Here is a 13681-nt window from a genome sequence, read left to right as displayed (position 1 = left end):
TCTTGCATGATATCGGAACTCACAAACAGACTGAAAACTCCACCTAATTTTTTATCTCAATAGTTCATTCTAAGTGCAGAAACAACCTTTAAAGTTTTATTATGTGTATAGATGTTATATTAACATTGAATACAAATGATCATACTTGCCCTTACTTCCTTGTGGAATGTAATGTTTTTAGTGCTAGACCTCTGTGATCTCAATTTAGAGAACATTAACATTGCTGCTGATAATTGTGTAGCGTTGCCCTATAGCAGCGTAATGGAAATGGTATGCTTCTGCGTAAGCCAGAATTTTAAGTCTAAAGAAAATGATGAAACTAGTCACTGGTTAGACTACAAATTCCAGTCTAGGCACGGAACATACAGTACAACATACTTTAGAACTCTGCATCAACCCAATACCCCGCTACTTCACACACGTCCAATATACATGCCACTATAAAAAACCGTAAGGCCTGTAGTATGGATGCGCATACATCCTGATACTTTTTAAACTCACTAGCCATTTGCAAGGTTATTGACAGGAAGTTCGGGGGGTGGAAACCAGCTATTTAGTGGGAGTGCTAAGAAAAACGCAGGCATGCCTCGGAAAACACCGGAAATGACCGGGAATACGAGAGGGTGCCAAAGCATTTTAGGGGAAGGTTTGTGCTGTCAGCTCCAGCCCGGACATGCCTTTTTCCCTTTGCATCGCCAAATAAGTCTATGGCTACTCTGAGTCTGCGATGACTGGTGCCCAGTGTAAAAATCAGTCGATGGTGAGCCCGTTACAAGGGGTTTTGGACATATTTTATGGGACGTCCCGCGTCCTGCCCGGGGACGGCTGTGTCCCAATCCGATATCTATCAAATTTTCTTTGAAATCTAGAACACCCTGATCCTAACTGATATCTATCCCATTTCCTTTGAAATCCAGAACACCCCTGATTATGGCCACACACACACATAACGATTGAGTAAGTGAACTATCTGAGGGTTTACTCAATCGTTCAGTGTGGCCATTACCAGGGGTGTTTAGGGCCAGCAGCTGGCAGGAGATTTCAAATGAATAGGGAGGCCACTGATTGGCTGAGAGAGCTCTATTCATTTGAAACCCCCTGCCTCCCGCCGGCTTTTCTCTCTGTGTATCCCAGCCACGGGATGATGGTGGGGAGACTGCAGAGGTGTGGTGGTGGGAAGGCGGAGGTTTGTGCGGGGGAGATGCCAGTGACAGGACATGGCCACATTGTTCATCATGCTTACACATGGAGCAATATGGCCATGATCCTGCACGAGGGGTCGTTCATCTTTCCGCCTGATGAAGGGATCAGCAGGCTGGATGAATGACCTGCGGGCAGCTGTATCATTTAAAAATCTTACCATGTGGGGGCCCCTTTAGATTGGCTCCCTGAAAGCTCCCCTCTAATACATTACTATTTCTTCTGCTCCACATTTGATTGCAAGCTCTGCAGAATTTCTTTATGCACACATTATTAATTGCCCACTGCATTGCCTGCTGTTCACTGCACTACAAATTTGTGTGACCCCTTAAAAATGTAAACTAATAAATACATATCATATTTTATGGAACAATATTTTGTATTATAATAATAATAATATAAAAACAATAGTATAAACATATTGTATAGTCTTTTCTGCATTACTAATGCAGCTCAGCGTATTTACAACAGGTGTGAAGAAATGCTACAGATTACAGACCATGCTTCTGATAGGCTGCCTTCAGGGCTTAATATAACAACTTGCTATAGACATAAACAAATATTTATGGGTGTGATTTTGCAGGCCTTGCATTAATCCCGCCAAAGTACCTCAGGGAAATTGTAATGCAGCATATGTGCAAATCCCGCTGCTGAGACAGTGGCAGCCTGCTATTCATTAGCATGCACTATTTATCTCTGTAGCCATTACATTTGTCATTTGCAGGTTTACAACCCTCCTCAAATCAACATTTGGATAAAACACATTTGACACCCAGGTCATCTTCTAGCTAAATACAACTAGTTCAAAAGAAGTTCATAGGCAGCACAGTCACACAGAATAGAACAATGTTTTATTTCAGAAATATAATTGTTATTTAATATAATATAATTGTACTTTACACATGGACAGTTTTACATCATCATCATGTATGCAATCTGAATTTACAATTAAATTGCAATTAAACTACAATCAAAACCAATATTGAAAAAGATCATCTCTATAAAAATACACTGTGTGCAATTTGCCTTGAATGGTGCTACACAAGATTGTGTAAATACCCACTTGTTGTTTACAGCTTTGTGCAGTTTTGTTCCTTTTTATGTCAACAGTGCATTTTTTGTAATGAGGATGTACAAAACATGTATAAATGTAATTGAAATGAATGGGATATTGATTTACATGGCGCTCGGCTCCACAGTTTTGCTGACTGCTTTTCTAACATCAATCCAGAGTGTGTTTTTTTTTTATGTGGTTAGTTGCCATCCAATCACAATTGCCAGAGTGGGAAGTCAATTGTGATTGGCTGAGCAGTTAAGGGCACTACTGGTCAATTCAGGTCACAGTAATTCTGCCGTGTATGGCACATGCTATGGTTTGTACATTTCATTTCTTTACCCTGGATTACAATTTAAGAACATTTCCTGTGGATTACTATTTAAAAAGATGGATTATAAATTAAATAGAACTTCACAGATTACAGGATTGCATTAATACAAAAAGCTCAAGTACAAATACCATTGCAAATTTTGAAAGTAGGCTCCCCAAAAATCCCAAGGAAGTTTTCATCTTAATATGCATGTCGAAGTAATAAATACATTGAAAAAGTTTTTTTTGTCATTTATGTTTTCATCTTTTGATAAATAAATCCCATTTTGTCTTATATAAACCATACACTGGTTTCTCGGCCCTATCAATTGGGTACAATGGATTTATCTTTCTTCTGTAATTTTTTACGCACAAATATATTTTAGAAAGAACTCCCTAGAAGAAGGCCCCTGGGCCGAAACGCGTTGGTGACCATTAGACATAGACCATTCACCCCATAAGCCTCATCCCCACCAACGGAGTAGAGCGCACGGAGCTCCGTCTGCAGTGCTCACTCCCGGCGATCGCCCGACCCAGAAGTTACGCTAGCCGGCATTGTAGTTCCGTGGACTAGAAGCTGCCGAATCTGCACCGCCACGCAGTTTCCCAGCTAGGATAACAGGACCGAGACCAAGGACGTGCAGGTGCACCACCAGAGGTAAAGGACGCCGTCCTCCGGTGCCACCTTTAGCCCTGGCGCCTTTGCTCCGTTCACACCTGACTGTGTTAGCCCTGACTCCAGTTACAACCCCACTGGAGCTGAACCCTGGAGCGAGACACAGTGTTATCCATTTCATCAGACTGTCCTGCCCTCTCGGTGCCTGTTTGCTCTAGAATCAGATGCAGACTGACCACCGCCACAGTTACATCACATTCTGCCTGGCGGTGTCAGAGGGCTCTGACGAGCGAAAAAAAGCCGCCCATCGGAGGCAGGTCAATTGACCTATGACAGCATTCCATCGGTAGACACAGAAACTGCATTACTGTGATCAAGTACAACAGGTGTGCACAGTTCAGACCTTTTGAAAGGACTTTAGTCTATTTGCTCATCACGTTTTTATTAGTCTTTTGAGCACATTGAGTAAAACAATAAAGTGTTTACCTAAACAACCACACTCTCTGTCATGTATCAAACAGCCCACATAAACCCTCTGTTAGTATCCATTATCACAGCATAGGGGTAGAGCGCAGAATTCACACTATCCTTTAGAACACAACAGTTTATGTAAACATCCCTATGTCAGCAAAGCTACAAATCAACTGAATGGATCAATAATCGAGTTGAATTAGTCTCTCCACCATAAATAGTGAAAATAAACAGTTTTTTTTTCACTCCAGGATAAAACGCGTCAGGAGCCAGTTTACCGCATGCCGCTCTGTGGACCTACAGTAATTCAGTTTGATAAATTGAGAAAAATCAGCTGCTGCTATAAAATAGTTGCTCAAAAACATCACTTTTCCTCCCCTTAAACACCGGCTTCCTGTCATCATAATGCATTGCATTATTTGCAAATTGTAGGTGTGCATGCGCAATACAAACAATGCATGCACGCCATCATTCCGATAATCGGCCGGACTGTGTTTTCACATCCTTGCAATCCATGCTGAATTAGGTCAATGTGTGAGGCAGAACTTGATGCCAACAGAGTTTGAATCATCTGAACTTGCCACCCTGCAGCGTGTGTTACACATGATGTGTTACACATGATGAGAATTAAGCCATATTTCTATGCGATCTGCGAATCCGCAGCTGTGTGATCGGGTCTGAATCGGGCCCTAAGTCACCAATTTTATCTTTTACTGCTGGATAGAAGCTACTGAGCAATAGCACATTGTATACTAGAGAGTTTGCATCTGACCAACCAGGTCTGGTGACATCCGGTACACACTCTGTATCCCCTTTGTGCACCTTAGTTAAAGGGTGTGGTCTCAATGAGAATCCCAATGGCATCACTCCTGGGACAGCCCAGCATCCTCAATATGCTCCTCCTCTATGACAGGAGACAAGTCCTGCAGGAGAAGGTCACACTGCAGCACCTGGCTCCCGCTACTGCAGAGAAGCCAGCATTTTGGTGTCATCCCCCTTCTGGTGCCACTGACAAAATGTTCTACTCTATGCGAACTGCAGACATTAAGATATTATCAACATTTGCGTGGATCACATATCCTAGCAGCAGCTGACGGCCATAGAACCAGCACATGACAAAATGACAGAGACATGCACACAACGCAGGCATTATTCATTGTGTACTAATACCAGCAAACATGGGAAGTATTTCCAATGAGCAAGGAAAAGTGGGAACACAGTGCACAGAGCTACATAACATTAAATATCCAGCATAACATGTTTATACAACAAATCGGCTACATTTATTAATAAAACCTGTTCTGATCACTACTGGACATCCGCACACCAGTGCCTATTCACACACCGACCTGCACACCAGACCATTCTTCACACACTTAGCTTAGCGCTGACGTGCCATGTCTCCCTGGGCCTTATTCTGGTCGGTGCGGATATATCAGCGTGCGTTCGGCCCGCCGATGTTTTGTGTCTGCGCATGTGCAGAGGCGTCTCTGCGCATGTGCGAGCGGGGCGTACGGCCAAATCCCGCATGATATGTGAACACTCCGAACAGGGGGTGGAGAGGGGCGTGAAGGGCTATTTGGGCTCATTACCATATGCATACGCCCCGCGTTTCATGGGTGTTCCCATGCAAACGCTGGGCGTACGTATGGTAATGCGGCTGTGACGCACGTGTAGGGGGCGGACATATGACATTGCCGGATGTCAGTTGCCCGCCCAGATCCCTGCTTTTGCACGGAGAAATGTCCGTGTGGTCTGAGGTTGCGGGAGCTGGTGGAGCACTCGGTCCTGCAGCCGATGGTCTGCGACCATCGAATGATGGGGGAGGTTCCCTTAGATGGAGGAGGCGTATTCCGTGTAAAATACACGTGCGGTCCGTTCGGCCAGCTTCTTGCCACGTACGGACGGAGTTGGCGATCGGTATGGAAGGCGGGGTTTCGCACGCACGGTCCTGGCCGCATAATCGGATCCGGCCGCACCGACCAGAATAAGGCCCCCTGTCTGGCCGGCTGTACTGGACATAACGTGTACTGGTACATTCCCTATAACGACACATCATACATCTCCCCCTCTGTGAGGTGATTATTCAAAAGTGGGGTGCTGTGAGAGTAAAGGCCCATACAGACACTAAGATGATGCCTAACGACCCCATTATAAATCACCTCCTGAACAACCCAGAAAGACTTCGTTCAGGGTCGTTCAGGAGGTGAATCTTTCAACATCGTCTAGTGTTTATGCTGTGAATGATGGACGACTACAAACGATGCGCGTACCCGTGGGTCGTTAAAGACCATAGCCATCGTCCATGCATGCAGGTCAATTTGGCTATGGTCGTTAACATTGTTTGTTTTTTCAATAGACAAAGGACCTGCATCGTTTGTGGTCGTTTCTCATCCGTCGTGCACCAGCGTTCACTGCAATGCTGAGGTCTTTCATTTTCACTTCAAGGGTGAAAATGAACGATGGTAGTTAAGATGTGACACATCGTAGTGTCTGTATGGGCCTTTAGCCATTTGGACCTTGTTGGATGTTCCCCATTTCTGGTTGTGAATTGGACACCATAACATTTCCAACATCGAGGTTTACAAAAATATAGATCTTCCATGGATTAATAATAATGTTGACTTTTGTTTTCTATACTCAGGCTATTACCGCTTTTACACCAAAAACCCAGGATTTTGGACGTTGCTCAAACCCGGGTGTGACCCGGCTTGTGACCCTTTTTACACAGCCATTCCCATTTGACATAATGCTGGGTGGGTGATTGCAGCACAGGCAAGTCCTGAGCCGGCGCTGGGAGATAAGAGCATCTCCCAGCGCCGGCTATTTTATTGCAGTGAACGGGTCCCGGGTCGCATCCACCCAGGTTACTCATTTACACTGCACCGTGAGTCGGGATTAATCCATGGCTCCCCTACTCACTACCTGAGTTGAAATGCTGGGTCGCTCAACCCGGGTCATTTAAACTGGGAGCGTTTACACTGCATGCAATCTATTTCTGCGCGTTCCCATGCCAAAACCTAGGATATTTCAGGGGGTGTAAAAGGGGTATTACAGTTTCATGCTTTAGCCGTTAATAATCCAGCCAAAGATTCACTGGAAATGAGAGAAATCACTGGAGCTTGGGTCATGCTTCAATGATGTCCCTAGTTCTCATGATCACAGCTACAAGCTGGCTGCTTCACTACTCATTGTTAGAGGGCACAATTCAGTCTCAGGGATAACGTCTGACAGGTGCCAGGTATGAGAACGTCTGTGCTGCATTTACCTTATTGTTATGATATATTTATATCCCATTGATTTCCCTTTAATATCCTTAAGGTGAAAACATTGGGCTCATTATACTGTATTTCCACTACATACGATATGTATTTATCCATACAAACATGAATTAAGGAAACTATAAAGCAGCATATGTGCAAAAGACATTGCTCATACAACAGCAGGCTGCTATTCAGCAGCATACACTAATAGATATCGCTATTGCCATTACATTTGTCATTTGCGGGCCTACAACCCTCCTCCAATCAACATTTGGCTAAAACAATTGTGACACCCAGGTCATCTTCTAGCTAAACGCTTCCATACAACTAGACAGCACAGTCCCACACAAAAGAACAATCTTTATCATCAAGATTATATATTTTATTTCGTAAACATAATTCATATTACTTCTGTGACAATTTGAGTTATTGTACATGTACATGTAATTTCTTTGTTTCATTTGACACATTCTGGAGCAGACATATATCATTTCAGTTAACATTACCTATGCCAACAGGAGGATTAGTAGGCCATAAACAACAAAATAATAATGGTGTACTTAATACAAACCAATTACGAAGTGTAGTAAAAATGGACCATACAATTACAAGATTGAAATATCTTTTAGTGACTGTTATGGAATCAAAGATAACTGCATCTAAATCTCAGGGACAAACATAAGATATATAAAGGGGGGGGAGGGGGGCAAATGATTTGATTTGAGTAAAAAAAAACACTTGTAGCAACAATATACAATTTGCGAAGTACAATTTTATCAATTTAATTTAATAAATGTACCAAGAACTTGTACTTTTACTGAATATCACAACTTTTGTTTTTACTTAATTACAGAAACAATAGATAATAACAATGAAGATGACAATTTTGTTGAAGTTCACTAAAACATAAGCAAATCACAACACAGTTCCCAAGACTGTAGGCAAAGGGGTGCCGGACGGCTCCCCGACAGTCGGGATTCCGACAGTCATTCCTCCGACGTCGGAATCCTGACTGCTCCCTTGTGGGGGTCCACGACCTCCATAGAGGGAGAATAAAATAGGTGGCGAGCGCAGCTGCCCGCAGCGTGGCGAGCCCGCAAGGGGCTTCATTGCGCTCCCCCCGCTGTGCAGTCGGGATTCCGACGTCTGAGTAATGACTGTCGGAATCCCCACTGTCGGGGAAATATACCACACCCAGGCAAAGTACTTTAGTATCAAAACAATTACTAATAGTTTCCTACACGATTTTTAGACCGCAGAACTTTCATGATCCAGTGTGAGAGGTTTCCGGACAATGGTAACCCCACACTGAGGTCATCAGTCAAAAACAATACATATTTAACAATTATGAAATCTGCTGTTGCACCCCCCAAGCTGCATATGGGAAATGCAGTCAAACCTCTGAAAAAAGCATTTTCAGAGGTTTGACTGCATTTTTTTCACAAATCCATTAAAACTTGAGAATAAAGACCACAATACGAGTCAAATGTATTATTTGATATACAGGTGGCAGGGTGACTGAATAGGTTTCATTTTGTACATTTTTATTTTATTTATGTTTCTTCTTTAACTTTGATACACTGTAAAATAAAACATTTTTTTTTACAGTATGGCTGCCTTCATTTTGTTTTAGTTTCATTTTGAATGTTGACCAGTCATATATTAAGTTTACAAATAAATGTATAACCAAGTGAGAAACCACAGAAAGGTAAACAATTTGAATTCAAATGCTGGGTATAATCATGTCAAGTTGGCCCCACCCCTTTTGATAAATGATGGATTTGCTAAATATTGCTGTTAGGGGTGGAGTCTGTTGACACAAATAGTCCATCTCTGCCCAACTTACTTTGCCCCCAGGTTCTTCCGTAGATTAAGAAGAGAAGTCGGTAAGTATGCTTTTATCTGTCAAGGTGAAACCATCTGATATGGTGGAAATACACTCTGTTCACTGGGGCCTCTACCACCCATTCATGGAAACCAATTAAAAAAAATCATAACAAGCCACTCCTGCGGTCCTGCAAGTCTCTCCACATGCTTCCATACAGTGACTGGCTGTCAGCACTGATTGGTGGATAGCTCCAGTCATCTACCAATAGCATGCTGACAGCTGTTCACTGTCTAGTTACAGCCTGGAAGGAAGGTAGAGAATTCCGCCTCGTTGCTCTGATTGAGTGGCCACCACCTACCCCTGCTGAAAGACACCTAGAATTGTGGGGCACTGGCCAACTGCATTACATTATACGTCAACATGGCCCTGCATACACTCTGAGATATTTCACAGTTTATTTCCCCTTAGGAAATGTTGGGTTCAGCCATGGCAGCGGATATGCTTCCTGGTGTGTCTGACCAAAAATCGCATCAGTCATACATGTTGGAATATTTTTCATGCCTGACCACTTGATCGTTGTTGATCTGTCGTGGCAATACACTGTGCATGACCTTTGTAATTTGCCAAGAATCAGGAGATCGGGACAATCATTGCATAATGTATGCCCAGCTGAAGTCCTAAAAACAACGGATAACTGGTCAACACCGCTTAAAATGTTATGATACTGCATAAAAGACCCTTGTACTGTACAGCACCACAGCATAGGATCGTCCTATTAACCTACTATGTGTAAATGATTATATTGTTCCTTCATTGCATTTGGATGTAAAAGACAAGATAATTTTTTTTTTTAAATAGTTGTATCTGTGTTATTGCTGTATACTGTTCATGTTAATTTCTGCACTTAGCAAAATAGACAGAATGTCAGAAGTGAACACAGAGCTCAGCACATAAGTCCTAATGATAGCATAAGCTACCCTATCACCGTGCCTATTACATATAGAAAGGTCGACTAAACTCAGAAAACTGTTTTTAGATTTTTTTTACATCCCGCCGACCATAATTTGTTGGGTTTCCCATAGACTTCACACTTAACTATAGCCAGGACTAGAGCCGTAACTGTTCACTTTTGCACATTTGGTAGGCAGGGAAGCTATTACCACCACACCACCTCCTCAACTCCCTCTGTGCCAGCTCAACATCTGCCTACCACATCAGCACACCCAAGTAATCCGGGTTCCTTCTGCTAGCGTGGCCTTCACAACCAAAACCAAACTGTATTGCCCCACTGTACAATAGCCAAATTCACAGAAGGAACACTATAACATTGCTAACAAATGCTGGTGGGTACTAGGCCTAGAGCTAGCTGCTTTGCTGAATCTCACGTAAGGCCTGGCTCAGGCCTGCTCACTGCGACTGTTCGGAGCCCAGCAAACAGGTAAACGCCGCCTGGGAAAATCACTCACCTCTGAATGACTTTCCCCCTGCCGGCAAGCATTGAGTAAGTCTAGACAGTGGGGAAGGCAGTGGGGAGAAGGAGGCCGCTCATGCCATCAGTGGCCCTCCCTCCCAACGGCCAGGGAATCCCTGTATTTTCCCCCAAAAACCTGCATGGTTACCGCCCCAAACGCCCGCAGGGTGTCAATCGTTCTGCAAGCAGCTAGTGAAGGCTGCCTTCTTACAGACAGGTATGGATCATTAGGTCACCAGCAAGTAGGTCGACAAGCACTAGGTCAACACCACTAGGTCAAGATGCAGTAAAGGTCGACATGGAGAAAGGTCGACATGACTAAAGGTCGACATGGATAAGGTTGACATTGAAAAATCTACATGTTTTTTTTTCTTCACTTTTTTTAACCCGAATGTCAACACAGTCAACATAAACACTATAACGTAGCACCGCGTCCCCTCACATGGCTCGCTACGCTCGCCATGCTTCGGGCACACAATTATATACTCCCAGCACGCCCTAGTGGATGGTAGGGCATAAAATACCGCCTATCGGCACATGTTAGCTCAAAAAACTGTAAAAAAAAACCATGTCGACCTAATGACTCTGTCCACCTTTCCCATGTCAACCGAATGACCCTGTAGACCTAACACATGTCAACCCTAAGTCATGTTGACCTTCCTGCATGTCAACCTTAAGACATGATGTTGACTTTCCTGTGTGTCTACCTAATAGTGTCGACCCAATGGTTGTCCACCTACTTGCTGATGACCGAATGACCCTTAAAGACTGCTTGCACATATCCGCAGCATACAGCGCGCATGTGCGGTCGTCCATAAATCGATTGTGCTATGAATTTAAAGCACAGCGAATAGGTCTGAATCTGGCCTTTAGAGACAGCAATGCCACAGGACAATGCCACAGTATGTGGCTTTATTTATTGGTACTTTACTTGGTTCCCTTAAAGAACTGTTATTGGTAAAGGAACACATATATGTATATATACACACACATATATTGTATATTACATATATTGCGGAATGCAAGTGTAAAAGGAAATATATATATGCCACATACTCGTTCCACTGTTTTGCGCTGCAAATAAAACCAAAATCAGCAACACACAGTTTATAATACACAGGCTGGAAGAGGCACCCATTGCAGGGTTGGCACTGTGTATAAGGATTAGCATGCTTTCTGCTGGTACTATTAAAGTGCACAGACAATAGGATATAAACACCACACAGTGACAGCTGCATTGTACCATACCGTCACTGACACTACTGTATGGAACACAGGGTGACCCTGCCTTAACCCTTTGTTGTCCAAAGGATGGTTCGCAAATTGCTGGATTCTCTGGGAATGTACAAGACAGCCACCTCTCTTCACTGATTGTACGGTATTATTAATATACAAGGTGGCAGCACAGCCACAAAGGGGCTGCACATACAGTGATGATCAGAACCACTGCACACATCCTGCTGTACTACAGGAGTGTCTGGCTGATACAAAGAGCTTGCAATTCAGTTATACTGCAATAAATAAGCAGCATTCCTGTATTGTACTGTACTTCAACTGAGCATGATGCTTACATGCACAGTACTGGGTGTACATACACCACACACTGTACAATACCTTCCAAAAATACCCCCCCCCCCCCCCCCCCCACCCCCCACCCCCAATATGTATTTCAGCTGTTTATCCCTAAATAGTAAAAATAATATAATGCATTATATGAAAACAATAGCAGTATTATTTGGAACTCACCCATTTATATTGAATCAAGCTGTCAAGGGGATGATGCTTTAAAGTTTCACGGGTGTAAAATATCACTGGGGGAAATTAGCGTTCAAAATCCAGATGGCTGAGGGACCCCCTTTCCTTAATAATTCCTGCTTATGCCCTGGAGGTATGTGGTACAGCACAGCTTCATAGGGGACAGCTGGTAATGCCTTCTTCAGTGGAAGTCGCGGCTATTATACCGTGATAGAAAATAGCTCAGTAGCCAAGCACCAGTCACAGGTCCAGGAAGAGAACACCTTGGTGTTGATGAGGCTGCTCCCCAGCTGCTGCTGCTGCTGCTGCTGCTGCTGCTGCTGCTGCTGCTATGGATGCACCAGGGGTATAAGAGCCAGTCTTCCTGCTTATTGTCAGACCTGTAAGTGGAGGAACATTTGCTGATGTGTTTAAGAAAGTGACTGTACAGAGAGCTGCATTTCCCCTTCCTCTCCTCCACCACCTCCCCCTTGCAGCTGCTCATGCAGACGCAGTGACTGTGTGGCTCTGACTGATGCCGCTGCTTCTGCACTGTGTGACTGCTGCTGCTGCTCTGATTCAGGGACTGTGAGCCTGGGCTTCCAAGCATCGCGAGAGCCTCATCTATGACTCCTACTCACATGCAATGATAAAACCAAACTGCTTTAAATGGAAAATATAATTAAAAGATCTCTCTCTATAGCTTTATATGTATGTATGTATGTATGTATGTATGTATGTATGTATGTATGTATGTATGTGTTTATAATATATTATATTTATATATATATATATATATAAAATTATATATATACCCTCCAACAACTCATACATAAAAATTGCCACAGATTGTGGGAGGGGCATGGCCACGGGTAAATGGTGCGTGGCCATGCCCCCTTTCCTATCTTTTCAATAGATTATGGGGCCGATTTAGATCCATTGGTATGGGTCTGAATTTGGCCCCATTTTCGATGGTGGGTGGTCCTCTGCACATGTGCAGACCCCATGTGCGTATCACACTCGCCAAGGCATTCATAAGGGGAAGGGTGGGGGGCCTGACCGGCATCAATGGAACACCCAGCGTTTTATGGGCATTCCCCTGGGAAAATAGTAACAAAAGATAGGTGACACCACTTAGCGCTAACTGGGTGATCAAATAAAGAATAATTGACATATCTTTCAATAGAACAGTGATCCAGATGTAAATCAGGTGTTTGACGGTATCTGAAACAACACAAATGATATACCCTTTCTACCACCTTCATGGGATTTGTTTAAACACAAGGGTATATCAATAGGAAAAATCATAGTGTAGTATCCAAGTATTTGATTCTAATACAGGGAACTCACAATTCGAGTAAATATAAAAGCATATATTCCTTGGGCAAAGCTGCTGCACAATCTTCTCCCGTCCAACCTTGGAACCAGATGGAAATTTGAGAAGCTCTGGGCACCGGTATCCCTCAGTCTTCTAAAGGTCCAGGAAGGGTGGGTAGCAGTCCAGCCAAAGTTCCAGAGAGTATGCGCCTCACTTAATGCATTTCGGACGGATCATCCTTCTTCAGAAGTGTGTCCCCTGGGAAAGCAGGAGGGTCGATGCCTGCTGGGGGCAGGAGGCTGAGTCACATGATGTCAGCGCCTGCCCCCTTAAGTACCATTCCCTTGTGTTTCACCAGTCTCTCCCTCCTGTGTCACTCCAGCACCACCCCCTGCATCTACCCAGCACCATCCA

The 13681-nt window shown here is 43.7% G+C and overlaps 1 protein-coding gene across 2 annotated transcripts in view; it reads right to left on the bottom strand.

Annotated features, from left to right (window-relative positions):
• SH3KBP1 (SH3 domain containing kinase binding protein 1) overlaps nucleotides 1-12529 on the bottom strand; it is a 345673-nt gene extending 333144 nt beyond the window's left edge. The window contains exon 1 of one of the 2 annotated variants that reach the window (XM_083172486.1): nucleotides 11962-12529. In XM_083172486.1, the coding sequence (XP_083028612.1) occupies nucleotides 11962-11965 (4 nt within the window). In that variant the 5' untranslated portion in view covers nucleotides 11966-12529. The remainder of the gene's footprint in view (nucleotides 1-11961) is intronic. The other variant, XM_083172487.1, reaches the window with a different exon arrangement.
• Nucleotides 12530-13681: the final 1152 nt, after the last annotated feature.

This window comes from Crinia signifera, chromosome 2 (genome assembly GCF_055691185.1).
Source record: "Crinia signifera chromosome 2, ASM5569118v1, whole genome shotgun sequence".
In the NCBI taxonomy this organism is placed as follows: Eukaryota; Metazoa; Chordata; class Amphibia; order Anura; family Myobatrachidae; genus Crinia; species Crinia signifera.
This window is presented reverse-complemented; position numbering and strand designations above follow the sequence as displayed.